This window comes from Acomys minous, assembly GCF_964271855.1.
Source record: "Acomys minous genome assembly, chromosome: 14".
Lineage (NCBI taxonomy): Eukaryota > Metazoa > Chordata > Mammalia > Rodentia > Muridae > Acomys > Acomys minous.
In genome coordinates, this window is record NC_140496.1 from 21,652,464 (window position 1) to 21,668,239 (window position 15,776).

At 44.4% G+C, this 15,776-nt stretch overlaps 1 protein-coding gene and 1 long non-coding RNA gene across 2 annotated transcripts; both read right to left on the reverse strand.

Annotated features, from left to right (window-relative positions):
* Positions 1 to 1,861: 1,861 nt before the first annotated feature.
* ZFP90 (ZFP90 zinc finger protein) lies at positions 1,862 to 13,465 on the reverse strand. The gene is made up of 5 exons (XM_084757342.1): positions 13,271 to 13,465; positions 12,994 to 13,054; positions 9,322 to 9,448; positions 8,900 to 8,995; positions 1,862 to 3,652 (listed from the first exon to the last, which is right to left on the reverse strand). The coding sequence occupies exons 2-5, from the start codon at positions 13,024 to 13,026 to the stop codon at positions 2,007 to 2,009; spliced, it is 1,902 nt and encodes a 633-aa protein (XP_084613468.1). The 5' UTR covers positions 13,027 to 13,054; positions 13,271 to 13,465; the 3' UTR covers positions 1,862 to 2,006.
* Positions 3,780 to 8,893, reverse strand: LOC311583599. Its single transcript, XR_014774594.1, has 3 exons — positions 7,079 to 8,893; positions 5,619 to 7,040; positions 3,780 to 5,588 (listed from the first exon to the last, which is right to left on the reverse strand). It is a non-coding gene; the product is annotated as an uncharacterized lncRNA (long non-coding RNA).
* Positions 13,466 to 15,776: the final 2,311 nt, after the last annotated feature.

Genomic DNA, 15,776 nt, shown 5'->3' on the forward strand with positions numbered 1-15,776 from the left:
CTGGTGTTAGGAGAGCCCTCGGCTTAAGTAGCCACAATGTATGCTGGACTTCCTTCCTGTCAATGAAAGTGTTCTGAAATTCGGTCATGGTTGGATGAAGGACATATTCCCTCCACAATTTAACCAGTGGTGTCTTTCCAGTCTTTTGGAACTGCTTTTTATAAACTTCAATAACATTGGGCAACAGCCAATTAATTATAATTCATGTTATTTCCTCTAAACAGTCCCATAAAAGGATCCCCCAAAATAATCAGAAAACTCCTGAAAGGAGTCCTAACTGTTGACTAGGAGAGAATCTGAACAGAATTACCCGTTGTCAAATTCTACCAGACAGTACAAGGAGCCACACACAAAGTTTCTTTGAGCAGTTACCATCTTGGAAGCACCTATCTGCTATGGAATGTCTTATTCCTCTTGACTCACAGGTAACAGACTTATTGGAAACACACATCACATTTCAGCTACTTATTCAGGGATAATATCCCTGTTAGGAAAAAAAAAAGTGTGATAAATCCTTGGGGGCTACCTTATACCATACAGGCTAAGAAAGGTTAAGGGAGCTTGTCATCCAGTATGCAAAACAGCCAACGGGAAAGTTTTACCCATCGGCCCCACTCACAACAATGACCATTCCTCCCTGAGACTCATCGCTAAGGCTTGGCATAAGGTGGGAAAGAGATCAGGGTTCAGTTATTCCAAATTCATGTGCACCACTGTTGTTAAAGGAACCAAAAAGGGTTCTGGAAATTCCCTCAGGATAGGCAATTTGAGGTACCAAGGAAGTTTATCTGTCACGGTTTGGTGACAGAAGGTCTCAGAATTAAAATGATTTTTGAAATGGCAGCATATTTTCTTTGCACATAGTAAGAGCCAAAACATGCTGTTTCTGTAAATGGAGTCAGAGAGAAAGTTTAGGGCTGTGGGCAATTAGGATTATTCTTCTCTACAGTAAAACTAAGCTGGCAAAAAAAAAAAAAAAAAAGGGACAGAGACCGCGGTGGGGAGCACGAGGAGGCAGTGGAGAAGGTGGCTTGGGAGCAATGCCTTTCCATGCAGGTCCATGAAAAGCACAATGAAATGACACATTAGCCAAAGGTGTTAGAGCTGAGAAAGGTGTGTGTGTATGTGTGTGTTTGTGTGTCCATCCAGTGCAACTCTTTTCAAATTTACTTTAAAGCCCTCTGAATTCCAATATAGCCCTTCCATAGCAAGGGTACAAGGCCAAAGAACCAGCACAGCAGCCTTTTCCATTCAGCTTTGCTATTACAAGTTATAGCTTACTGTGCACCAACTCCAGCTTTGCACTGTCTCCGTCTGTACACGTGATTGGGCTAGTTGTTCTAGCTCTCTGAGTGGTGACTTCTTGGAAGCAAACTGATTTCCATGGTTTCCAGCTCCATGCAAGAGTTTCAGTCAAATGAAACTGCCAAGTAATGTTTAAAATAAGTGGCCAGCTGTGGCTTTTCTTTCTTTCAAGGTTGTAAGCAGTAGGATTTACATACCAAGCTGTCAAAACTTGGTGACTTTGCACACACATATTCAAATGTTTTAGTGAACTCACACCACTTCTAAATGGCTACATATGTTGTATGTAGGTTTTTTCTTTTCTTTCTTTCTTTTTTTGTTTTTTGTTTTTTTTTGTTTTTGTTGTTGTTGTTTTTTTTTGAGACAGGGTGTCTCTGAGTTAGCCTGGGCTGTCCTGGACTCACTTCTGTCGACCAGGCTGGCCTCAAACTCACAGTGATCTGTCTGCCTCTGCCTCCCAAGTGCTGGGATTAAATGCACGCGCCACCACTCCTGGCTTGTATGTAGTTTCAAAAAAAGTTTATAATCAGTTATGAAAGAATGGCTTTTATTAAAAAAAAAAAATCTGTCTAGTGGCACAGTTTTCTCCATACACACATACAAACACATAATTACATTCTCAAATTTCCAGAATTCTCTGATACGGAGTTGGAACAGTATTGTAGACACAGCTCCCTACCCATCCCATAACTTTAGGTTTCCTACAGTTTATTTCGCGTATGAATCCTCTGGTGTTTAGTCAGAGCTGAGCTCCTACTGAAGTTTTTCCCACATTCTTTACAAGCGTAGGGTTTTTCTCCTGTATGGATTCTCTGATGGTCATGCAGGTTGGTCTTCTTTCTAAAGGCACGCCCACATTCACTACATTCATAGGGCTTCTCTCCAGTGTGAGTTCGTTCATGCTGAATAAGGGATGAACTCTGACTGAAGGCTTTCCCACAGTCAATGCACTCATAGGGCTTCTCGCCAGTGTGCGTCCTTTCATGCTGAGTAAGTGAGGAGCGTCGGCTGAAGGCTTCTCCACACTCATTACATTCATAGGGTTTCTCTCCAGTATGAATTCTATGATGCTCTATAAAACTTGTACTCCTTTTAAAAGCTTTCCCACATACGTTACATTGATAGGGTTTCTCTCCAGGATGAGTCATAGACTTCTGACCAAGGGCCTGCTCAGAGTCATAGGAATTCTCTCCGGCATGGATCCTCTGATGGTCAGTGAAGTCCGTAATGTGACTGAAGTCTTTCCCACAGTCATTACAACGGTACAGTTTTACTTCAGTAAGTACACTTTCACCTTGAATAAGAGATGTATTGGGCTCAAAAGCCATGCTGAAGCTACTACTTTGATAAGGCTTACCTCTTTTATGAATCCTCATATGCTTATAAAGGGATGGGCTCTGACCAAAAGCCCTCCCACATATGCTACATTCAAAAGGTTTCTCTCCAGTGTGAGTCCTCTCATGCTGAACAAGGGACGAACATCTACTAAAGGCTTTCCCACATTCCTTACACTGGAAGGGTTTCTCGCCACTGTGTGTGACCTCATGTTGAGTGAGGGACGTACCGTGCCGGAATGACCTCCCACAGATATTACATCGGTAGGGTTTTTCTCCAGTGTGAATCCTCTGGTGTTGAACAAGAGAGGAGCTGCGCTGGAAGGCTTTCCCACAGAGACTACATTGATAAGGTTTCTCTCCAGTATGCGCATTTTCATGCTGACCCAGGGATGAGCTGTGCCTAAAGGCCTTTCCACACACGTTACACTCAAAGGGCTTTTCCCCAGTGTGAATTCTCTGATGCTCAGTGAGCTGTGTTTTCCAAAGGAAGGTTTTCCCACAGTCAGTACATTCATGATGCTTCCTTCCAGAATAAACTCCTTGATCTGTACCATTGGTGTAGGCATCATCTTTATGAATTTTCTCATGCTTATTAAGTGATGATCTGTGAATAAATGATTTCCTACATTTATCACATTTATAAGGCTTCTTTTTTGCAAGGATACTACTCCGAGCCACTAATTCTGAATTAAGTTCCAAATTATTTCCAAGTGCTTCACATTCACTGGGCCCTATACTTGAAGGAATGCCCAGTTGTGGAACCAGGTCTGTGCTCAATCTAAAGTCTCCACCAAACTGATTTTGCTCAACATTTTTCTCTAAAGTGGTTATTTTCTTCTGGGAAGATGCCTCTGGCCCCAGATGTCTCCTCCAACTTTCCTGGTGCCTTTGGATACCGGCGTCCCAGATATCCCCTAATGTTGCATGTGACAAAACATTCGTGCTGTGGGTTACTTCAGCCATGTCCTGCTGAAGACTCGATGGCTTGGAGTCAGGACTGGTCTTCCAGTCTAAAAGAAATATAAAGTGCAAAAGTTCCCACATTCCCTCCAGTTCAAACAAACGCTATGTAGGGGTGAGAAAATGTGATAGAAACCATGCACAGCTATATTTTTACATCAATCCTTCAGTCTGTGCAGAAGCATTAAACGGCAGGAAAGAAAGAGAGAGGTGTCAGTCACGATTACAAACCCAGAGTGTCTGCCACACCCCGAGCATGCGGAACATCCATGTAAGTGGCATGAGCTTATAGGAAACAAAAGAGTAAAGGAGCTTAAATGTGCAAGGCACAGATGCAGCGGAACAGAACCATTTACGATCATGCAGGATTCCACATTTCCTGCCCATTTTATGGGACATAACAAAAATCTACCTCTCTAATACATCAATTTTATAATTTCTCCAAATCTGATTTTATAATTCCTTTACAGTCTCCCATTAGACAGCAGGCTTCTAAATACTGCAGAGAAAATCTTCATCTAAGGATCTTCTCAAGAGATTCTTTGACATACTTGGAGGCCATACACTATTGTAAAAACTGAGTAAAAGTAATGTTTCAGGAAGCAAGTTACTTTTGCCCTTACAACTAGTAGTCATTTCAGTCTGTCTGAGCTCTGATTCTACAGGAGTCATCTCTCTCTTGTGTGTGTGTTTCATGTGTGTGATGTATGTGTGTAATCTTAAAATAACATTTATTGCCAAGGAAGCCTTTGATCCAAGCACTTGGGAGGCAAAGCCAGGAGGATCTTTGTGAGTTTGAGGCGAGCCTGGTCCACATAGAAAGTTCTCTCTCTGTCTGTCTGTCTATCTGTCTGTCTGTCTCTCTCTCTCTCTCTCTCTCTCTCTCTCTCTCTCTCTCTCTCTTTCTCTGTGTGTGTGTGTGCCTATAAGCACCAGAGCACACGTGTAGGGGTCAGATAAAAAGCTGAAGGAGTGAATTCTCTCCTTCCACAATGTGGGTCTCAGGGAGCACACCCAGCCCATCAGAACTGGCAGCAGGCGTCTTACCTGCTGAGCTGTCTCTCTGACCTCTAGTTTCTGAGATAGATCTCTCACTGACCCTGGGAGCTCACTGATTCAGCCAGATTGGCCAGCTGATGAGCCCCAGGAAGCCATGTGTTCTCCCTTCCCACCTCCTTCCAGGGTTGGGTTACAGATGTCCAGCTTTTTCATGGGTGCTTGCTGATCTAAACTGAGGCACCTTACTAATTGAGCCAGCTCCCCAGCTCACAATCACCTCTCTCCCTCTTTTTTTTTTTTTTTAAAGGTTTTTTAAAAAAAGATTTATTGGGCTGGAGAGATGGCTCAGTAAGAGCACTGGCTGTTCTTCCAAAGGTCCTGAGTTCGATTCCCAGCAACCACATGGTGGCTCACAACCATCTATAATGAGGTCTGGTGCCCTCTTCTGGCCTGCAGGTGTACATGCAGGCAGAACACTGTAAACATTAAATAAATAAACAAATAAATCTTAAAAAAAAAGATTTACTTATTTATTATGTATACAATGCTCTGCCTGCATGTACACCTGCAGGCCAGAAGAGGGCACCAGATCTCATTATAGATGGTTGTGAGCCACCATGTGGCTGCTGGGAATTGAACTCTGGACCTCAGGAAGAGGAGTCAGTGCCCTTAACCACTGAGCCATCTCTCCAGCCCTCTCCCTCTCTTTTTAAATTGTTTTAAAAAACGTTTTGAAGATTTACTTTATTTATGTGTTTTGTCTGCATTTATGTATGTTCACTGTGTGTGCCTGGTGCCCACCTAGGTCAGAAGAAGATATCAGACTCCCTACAGCTGGAATTACAGGTAACTGCTGAACCATCTCCCCATCCTGCCAATCACCTCTCTTGACCACGGATTTCAGTCACTAGATGTATCCCTAGGTCTGTTTTTCCCACAGAAACTAGTACTAGATAACATTAACTTTTAGGTTCTAAGAATGGTAACCTTTAGGGGGAAAAAAAAAAGAATGGTAACCTTTAGGGCTAAAGAGAAGGCTCAGTGTTTAAGAGCACTTGCTGCTCTTGTAGAGTACTGGGTTTGATTCCGTAACTCCAGTCCAAGAGAATGCAATGCCCTTTTCTGAGCTCTGTGGGCATCAGGTATGCACATGGCACACAGACACACATGTAGGCAAAGCACGCATATGTAGAAAAATGAGAGAGAGAGAGAGAGAGAGAGAGAGAGAGAGAGAGAGAGAGAGAGAGAGAGAGAGAAATAGTTTCATTTGAAAACTAACGGAAATTCTAGGCATGGTTGTTTATAACTATAATCCCAGTACTTGGAAAACTGAGGCAGAATAAATCATGAGTTTGAGGAGAGCATGCAAGGAGATGCTCTCTCAAAAACAAAAACAAAACAAAAATACTGAGGGGTATGGATTGGAAGGGTGAATGCACTTGTCAAAACCAAGAGGACTGTACATGTAAGTGTACATTTTAGTGTGTACAGCATTTACTTAAGAAAAAAAACCTATAGGGCTGACAATGGAACAAGCTAGTAGAACGCTTCTCTAGCATACCCACGGCCCTGGCTTTGATGCCCACTACCAAATAAGCAGGGTGTGACAGTGCATCCTGCATCCCCAGAACTCAGGTGGTACAGGCGGAATGGGCAGAAGTTCATGTCGTGGAAGAACCAAGTGGGTCAGGAAAAGTGGTTGAGGGGTTAAGGTTACTTGTTATTCAACAGTGGGCACTCCAGTTTAGATCCCTCCGTTCACACAGTAGGGCAGCAGGAGCTCCACACATTGCCTGTAATTAGAGCTCCGAGGGACAGTCTGTCCCTTCTCACACACCCACAAATAAAATAGATCTTATAAACCCAAACAATAAAAAAATCAAACACGTCCCTCTAAAACCCAACCCAAACCAAACAGTAACAAAGCGATAAGAATAAACTGAGGAGCTAGAGAGGTGGCTGCCCAGTTAAGAGCACCGGCTGCTCTTCAAGAGGACATAGGCCCGCTTCCCAGCACTGACTTGGAGGCTCACACTACTAATTCCAGTCCCAGGAAGGGGATCCAGCACCTTCTTCTGCTCTCTGTGGGCTGCATATGTGTGGCGCACAGACATCCACGCAAACAAAATACCCATATACAGAAAAACAAGTGAGCAGGGCTTGTGAGATGGTTCAGTGTTTAAGAGCATGCATTGTTTTACAGAGGACCCAAGCTCAGTTCCACACACACCAGGCACCTAACAACTGACTGTGACTCTCACTGCAGAGGGTCCAGTGCCCCTTCCTGGCGTTGGTGGACACTGCACACAGGCACACATACTTCTCCTTCTTCTTCTTCTTTTTTTTTTTTTTGGTGTAGCCTTGGCTGCCCTGGACTCACTTTGTAGACCAGGCTGGCCTCGAACTCACATCAATCCGCCTGCCACTGCCTCCCGAGTGCTGGAACTAAAGATGTGAGCCACTATACTTGGGCCTACACTCTCTTTGTAGCCCAGTCTGGCCTCGAACTCACAGTGATCCACGCGCCTCTGCCTCTGCAAGTGCTGGGATTACAGGCGTGGGCCACCATGCCCAGCTTTTACATTTTTTTATACTTCTTATTCTTGCATATATATAATTAAAAAGAAAATAAATCTCTTTAAAAGAACCTTGAGAATAAAAAATATGCCTGAGATTTAAAGAATAATTGACAGGTTAGTGGTTTAAAAAATTGAACTCTGCCCTTTCCTTCTCTCCCCATGATCATTAATAAACCTCATGTAATATATGTATTAAAAAAAAAACTGAACTCTGGGCTTGGGCTATAGCTCAGTGACACAGCACTTTTCTTTTTCCTTAAGAACTTGTGGAGAGGGGCTGGAGAGATGGCTCAGAGGTTAAGAGCACTGACTGCTCTTCCGAAGGTCCTGAGTTCAATTCCCAGAAACCACATGGTGACTCACAACCATCTATAATGAGATCTCATGCCCTTTTCTGGTGTGCAGGTGTACATGTAAGCAGAACACTGTATACATGATATAAATAAATAAATCTTAAAAAAAAAAAAAAAAAAAAAGAACTTGTGCAGAGCCCTGAATTTTATTCTCAGTATTGCAAAGAAAAAAATAAAAAAACCAGACAGAGTTTCTTGATACAGCCTTGGCTGTCCTAGATTTGCTCTGTAGACCAGGCTGGCCTCGAACTCATATAACTTCTGCCTCCCAGGTACTAGGATTAAAGGCATGCGCCACCACGCCCAGCTAAGAAGGTAATATTTATGTGGATAGATGAAGAGATATATGGTAAAGCAAGTACCACACTATCAGCAAATGAGATCATCTAGGTGGCAGATTTATGATAATTACTGTACAATCTTTCTATTTTTTCCATGTATTTGAAAATTTTACAATAAAATGTTGGGAGAGAAAACAACAATTAAAGAAGTCCAATTCCCAAGGTTCTAAACCTGCAACATCAAGCATCCTAAACTCGTAACGGCAGCCATACATAGTGGTACACACTCGTAACCTCAGTACTTGGCACCCAGAGAGTGGCAAGTTTGAGGCCAGTCTGGGCCACATTCCTAAGGGCAGAGAATATTTTTTTATTCTTTTTAGACTCCTTCTCAGTGGGACATTTAATGAAAGTTTAGGGTTTTGTTGTTGTTTTTGTTTGTATTTTCATTAATAGAGGCCTAAACCAGACCTTTCCCCAAACAGTGTGTGCTGAGTGCAGGTTTACCAAGGAGTGTATGCTTATCACACACAGTGTACTAAGGTTAGAAGTGTCACTGCAAACTGAGCGGTGAGTTACAGAGGGAACCATTTTCTCTGGCTTGTGAACACCTTGCTTTCTTTTTGAACAGTGAAGGCGGTGCTTAGTCCTAGGGAACGTGTCCTTAGAATAGTGTTGTGAGTCTCCAACCAAGACTCACCTTACACTAACCTCTTGTGGTTTCTGGTTTTGCTTTCTTTTGAGACAAAGTCTCACTATGCAGTCACAGCTGGCATGGAACTCACACAGGTATCCCTACCTTTCCCTTCTGGATACTGGCATTAAGGGATATGGTTGGGCTAAGTTCTCTCTTAAGACTGGGTATGGTGGTCCATGTCTGTATTTCCAGCATTTGGGCATCTCTGCCCCCTAAGACTTACTGCCAGCAGGCATACCTGACTGGAGAAGAGTGACACGCAGAGTGGCCTCAGCATCCTTGGCAGGTCAGACAGCTCCCATGCCTCTTGTTAAAGGATGTGCCTCTCCATAAGCTGTGTCACTGGCCACACTGATTTCCACGAGCAGAACTCTACTTATTCATTTACCTGGACAGAAAGGTCTTTGGATTTCTTTCTCTGATATCCATGGCTCTTCTCCTTGCTCCAATTTGAAGATCACCTCTGGCTTGGACACTTGATACCCTGCTCATGGGTAAATATACAAGATTTGGGTGTTTGAGCAAGTGGACCAAGGACCCTCCTGTAAGTCACAACTAGTCCTTGATCCTCAGGAACTCTGAAGAAAAGGAAAGGTGCAACCTAAGGAGTCACGCCAGCAAAGGCCCCTTTGCTAGTTCTATAAAATAAGTGTCTTTCAAGCTCAAACCCCTGGAAAGCTGGCTCCCCAAAACAGAGGCACCAAGCCCCAGACTTCCTTCCCGGTTACCTACGGGGCAGGCACCAGACCTTACCAACCAAGGGAGAAACTTCAGCAGCATGTGAGACCTGGGGGAAGTGGTCCCTCTTACCAAGAGAGACCAGGTGGCTGTAGGTCTCCAGCATCACATCCCTGTATAAGCTCCTCTGGGCAGCGTCCACATGGTGCCACTCTTCCTGGGTGAAGTCCACAGCCACGTCTTTGAATGTCACTAACTCCTGTGGGATTACAGTCCTGTTCAAGTAGGGATCAACACCACAAATGCTCCTCTCGAAGTGCTGGGGATGGACTTTGGGATCACGTGTTTGCTGCTCAAAGGGCCAAGGTTTGGTTTTATGTGCTTATTTTAAAGCATCTAGTTTATCCAACAGGCAAGTCAAAGGGGGAAATTTACCCCACAACCCTGCATATACTATTCTGTCTCTCTTTTTCTTTCCCGCCTCTTTCTCCAGGGTCTCATGTAGCCTGGGCTGGCCTCAGATTCAATGGGTGGCTGAGGGTGACCCTGAATCCCTAAGGCTGTCACCTTTACCTCTCATGGGCCAGGACTGCAGGCCTACACTACCATGGCCAGCTTACAACTTGCATTCTCATTCAGCTTGCTGTTTTCTTTCCAAACCAAGTCTTTGCTCATCCCTCGCAGCTTTCTTTCTTTGTTTTGTTACAAATTCAAACACCGGGATATAGGAATGAGTAAAAATAACACCATCCTACCCACCCACCCACCCCTTTTTGAGACAGGGTTTTTCCATGTAGCCTTAGCTGTCCTGGGATCTGGAATTTGCTCTGTAGACCAGACTGACCAGAACTAGGACCAAAGGCCTGTGCCACCGCCTCCTGGCCTTCCTATCGCCCTTTATTCCTGGTACAATCATCCTCAGCAGTTGGTATATATACTCAGGGGCTCCCTGTCCATGTTTCACACACATGTAACAGGCATGCTTTATGAAACATCACACAACAGTGCTCTACAACTTGCTTTTTATGTATTTACTAATATAAAAAAATATTTGTTCACTTATTTATTTGTGTTCAGTATGTTCATGCAGGAGTCCATGGAGGTCAGGAGAGGGCATCAGGTCCTCTGGAACTGTGCTACAGGCAGCTGTGAGCAGCCTTGGAGGTTTTGGAAACTGAATCCAGGTCTCCTGCAAGAGCAGGAAGTGCTCTTTATTGATGAACCATCTCTCCAGCACCTACTCATTTACTACTAATTTTTGAGGCAGGTTCTCATGCATCCCAGGCTGAGCCCTAACTCACTATGTGGTCGAGGTTGAACCTCTGATCCTTCTGCTTCCCAAAAGCAGGGCTACAGGTGAGCACCACACACCTGGCCCCTGTGGTGCTGGGAGGACAGCCAGGGCTTGGTGCATGCTAGGTAAGCACTCCGCCAATGGAGGCTACCTCCAGCCCTACATTTGGAGATCATCCCACATAGAATTGTACCTTATTATCTTGAGCTGTTTCAGAACCCCCCCCCCCACAGCACAAGTGAATCTCAATGTACCTATTGCCTGAAACCAACAGCATCTCACGGTACTATAAATCCAACCCCTGCCCCCCAATACTATTCAGGAGGCTTTTGCTATTCCTAATCTCGCTGACCCTTGCGGACAATCAAGCTTGTGTGGTAAGCATAATATACCTGATAGATTTCAACTCCTCAGGATTCTTACAAGGTTGAATACCTCATTAGTAATTTAAAGGTACTAATCATAAATAGAAGTGATAATATTTTGTACATACTGGGTTGAATCGTATGCATTAGTTAGATTAAATCTTACGTTTTACATCATGGCTACTAGACAACTTTAAGTGACAGCACATTTCTTTTGGATGATCCTAAGATGCATTACAACCTTGTTCTCATAAGCACTGTGGGAAAGAGGAATGTTAAACACACAGGGTTGTCTCTTCAAAAGCAGAGACGCATAACCTGTTTCCTGCCCAAAACACTGACAGTGGACATGGTCAACCGCTTGGTGAATGGATCCTCCCCCAAAACGTTATCTTGAGCTTGTTTGTCTCAGTCAATCTATAGGACCTATCTTACGGAAAATGCCACTTGCTCTTTACAAAGAGTTTTGATGTAGTCATGTCTTAAACTTTGCTGTGGATACAGGATTGAGGAGAACATTTCACCCAATTCCGCTATGCCTCAGTGTGCCTAAGATAAACTACTTGGGGGGGGGGTCAGACTCTTGAAGTTTGAACCAACACTAGCTGCTGAGCTGTGCTGAACTCAACGGCCTTCTTTTGCCTCTTTGTGGCTCAACAATCTGCTGGCTGGCTGTGGTGTTTGCAAAGACGCACATAGAGGATGGTGATGTTCTAAGCTATTTTCAATCTGCACTTCCTACTGCTCTCTCCAGGCTACGCAATCACCTTCTCAAACTTTTGTCTCCTATTGTACATCCTGTGTTTCTGTCACATGGACTCCTTGCCTTACTAACTTGACTCTTTTTTTGTTGTTGTTGTTGCATTTCTTTGCTCTGCATATCTTCACCATAACAATAACAACAACAATAATAAAATACTCTCAGCCACCGTTCTAGAACCTGCTCGATGCTCCTTTCCAAGGGTGATTTTTCTAGTTCTCCAAAGGTCTCCTTAGGCCATATCGAATTTATGAAGTGCTGTTAATCCAGGGCTTCATGCACGCTACGCAAGCACTCTACCAACTGAACTGTAACTTTGAACACTATAAATTGATTTTCAAAGACATTATTAGTATTTTTATCTAGATTGAACTTGATTATATGATATATGTAATGACTACAATTTGTAGTTTATTGTTAAATCTTGTAATTATTTTATTCTGTGTCTCTGTGTGGGTAGTGTACAAAACCTTTTTCCCCCTCATAAAGGTAGGTAGCCCAATAAAGGCCCATATTATATTTCCCAAACCTTCCCCTTTGCAACAATTAGCCAATCTTGCCAGATTATAAAATCAAGCTTCTATTAATGGGTTTAGTTGCCATCCTGGCAAACTGCTCGTTAGCTCCAGAAAAGGCTCCTTTTGTGACAAGAATAAAATGGGTTAACAAATCTATACATCTGTTAAAGAAAAGCTTAGAGCTGGGGCTGGAGAGACGGCTCAGAGGTTAAGAGCACTGTCTGTTCTTCCAAAGGTCCTGAGTTCAATTTCCAGGAACTACATGGCAGCTCACAACCATCCATGAGATCTGGTGCCCCCTCTGGTGTGCAGGCAGATATGCAGGCACAATAATGTACACATAATAAATAAATGTCTTAAAAAAAAAAAAGAAAGAAAGAATAGAAAAAAGAAAAGTTTGGAGCTACTTGGTCCTGGTTTGGCTGTGATGGTGGTCTCAGACCCCGCGCTCAACCTTCACCAGCCTTTTCCTCTAACCTAGCTTCTTCTGCTCCCTACTGTCTTTTTATGGCCTTTGGACGAGAAGCGGGGGCTTCTTGCCTCACTTTTCTATCTTGTCACCCATTCCTCATTGAAGAGTTCAAAGAACTCGCACACAGCAATAAAGGCTCAGTGCCTACTATCCCAATGCGTTTAATTCCTCTCACAAGATTGCACTTCCCTGGTCTCCTCTAGGTACCAGACAGCTCCATCCTTTCAGAAACCCCCGCTCTGCCCAGGTCTGGGCACTTTGGGAGGAGTTTTCGCTAGACTAGGAGACTCAAAGGGATCAAAAACTAAGAATACTTATAACAATAACTGTCCCGAACACGCTCCAGGGGCCTCACGAGGTGGGATGCTCGGGGCGGTAGGGAAGGCTCGGCTCACCTGGGGCGTGGCCGTCGGAGGCCTCGGGGCCATTCCTGCCTCAGTGTGTGCTGGCTAGGTCCTGAGGAAAGAGGACAAGATCCACTCACCCTGCTACCCCGCGGCCCCACCCCTCCAGCCCAGCAGCCACCACAACCGAAACGGTGGGAAGAAGCCCGCCTTCGCCTGCTGCTCCCCCAAGGCTAAATGAAAGGCCCGGCCGCCACGGAACAGTCCCTCCGGCCACGCCCAGTCCGCCCGCAGGGTGGTGGGCGAGGCTGGGAGGACAGCCTCCTACCCACGGCGCTCGGAATCGCTGCCTCCAGGGCTTCGGAATCCGCGACCTCAGGTCCGCCCCTCTAGCGCCCGCTGCAGTCTCTTTTCTCGGCGGTGCTGCTCTGCATAAAGGACCAGTTTTGCAAACTGGTCTCTGCCACAACAGGGCCGGACAATGGCCACAACGGCGGGCACAGAGCTACAAGTGCGCCTGCGCACACGGAGCCTCGCGCCTGCCCATCTGCGGCCGAGGAACTACAATTCCCAGCTACCCTCGCCCGCGCGCCCTGCAGAGATGCTCCGTCCCCCAGTGGAGTCTATAGTAAGCACAAGAAAGCGGGAAGCTTAGGTTCAAAGTTTTTGTTTGGTGTGTGTGTTTTGTGGAGCTATTAGAAAGGTTAAAAGTTTTTCTCTGGTAGTGTGGTGGCGTGTGTATTTTCTGGAGCTGCTTCCAGCTCACCCATCCCATTTTCTCCTCCTTTCTTTTTGATTTTTCCTTTCTTTTTCTTTTTTTTAATTTTTCGAGACAGTTTCTCTGTAGCCCTGGCTGTCCAGGAACTCCCTCTGTAGAGCAGGCTGGCTAGCCTCAAACTCAAAGATCCACTTGCCTCTGCCTCCCGAGTGCTGGAGTTAAAGGTGTGCGCCACTACCCCCCGGAGAGACCTGGCTTTACAAGCCAAAATAAGAAATAAATAATGCATGCATGAATGGAGAACATGTACAATTCAAGAGATTTTAGTATATGCGGAGAATTGCACAATCATCGCTTTAGTCTCCTCGTTGAACATTTTCATCATCCAGAAAAGAAAAATCACACACATTAATAACCGCTCTGTAGCCCCACCCACCTTCTCTCAATCCTGGGCAACCACTGACCTGTGTTGTCTCCGTAACAACTCTGCCTCTTCTGGATATTTCATATGAGTAGGCTGTGGCAATATGAACGTTCATGACTGACTTCTTTCAGTTATCACAGTGGTTCTGAGTTCATTCACGTTACTGCAATCCATATTTCATTCTTTTAAAAATTTTAAAAGGTTTTATTTATTTTATTTATTGTATATTAGTGCTTCATCTGCAGAAGAGGGCATCAGATAACAGTATATATAGTTGTGAGCCACCATGTGGTTGCTGGGAATTGAACTCAGGACCTCTGGAAGAGCAGGTGGCGCCATTAACCACTGAGCCATCTCTCTAGCCCTCATTCTATCTTTTTTTTTTAATGCTGAGTGGGAGATTTGATTGACTGAGCATACCATAGTGGCATTTGAGCTGTTTACAGTGTGGGATTTTATGTTTTTATCTTCAAAGCAACAATACCGTGGATATGGGTATACATACTTTTATGGGGGTGCTCTTTCTTTGATCTGGGGCAGATACTGAGAAGTAGCATTATAGATATTTGGTAGCATGATGTTTAACATTTCAAGACTGTGAATTTGTTTTTTTAAGTGGCTGCATCACTTTACTTTTTTAAAAAAATTAACAGTGTATAAATTCCAACATTCCTACTCACCTCTGTTGCTATCTGTCTTTCTTACTATAGCATTATGTAGCTTTTACAGGAATGTGGGGGTGGGGAAAGTGCAAACAACAACAAACCCCTTTGAAACTGTGTAAAGATTTCCCACACTGAACAACAGACCCAGATATAACCACAAAACAGAAGTTCAATAAATTATAGATGATTCCCAAAACAGAACTTTCAGTAAGAAGTACAAACACAGGCTAAGAAGGCTCAGCCCTGGAGACTAAGGTTGCTTCCCCCCCCCCCTCACACCCCCAGCACTAGCAAGCAACACAGCCCACAAATGAGTACCTCCCTGGGGACCCGGTCACAAGGGGGGGGGGTGATTCCGAAGTGACATGGAGAGACTTAAGAAGAAGAACAAACCTCTGGCCCTCAAGAGCAGAACAAGAACACAGTGAGGTGAGGTGGAAGCACATCACGTCAAAAGTGCACTTGGGAAGCTGAGGCAGGAGGATCAGTCGTTCAAGGTCATCCTCGGCTGCACATTGAGTGGAGATCAGCTTGGATTCGTTATAAGGATCCCCCTGTCTTAAAGCCAACCACGGAACCAACCAAAAACCTCACCAAAACAAAGGAACCAAAACCCACCAAAACAAAAGGAACAAAAACCTCACCAAAACAAAAGAGCTAAAAACTATGTAAAAGATTTCTGTTTGCCCACACCTTTTATCCCAGCACTGGGAGGGATGGGCGGTGGTCCTGGGTGCAGAGATAAGCCGATCTCTGTGATTTTGTGTGTGCGTGCTGGGGAGAGGGAAGCTGGACAACGCTTGGGAGCTGGTTCCTTCCATCTTCTACCATCCTAACTCAGGTCTTCAGGTTTCCCCCTCTAAGTTCATTTATCTTACTCTGTGAAACTATTTCTACTCATTGTTTAGAAGATTGAAAAAATGAAAACAAAACAAAACAAAACAACAATAAAAAACCCGCTTCAATTTGTCCATTTCAAAGACTATTATTTATAAAGCCTGAAGTTGCAATCGGAGAAGGACCCACT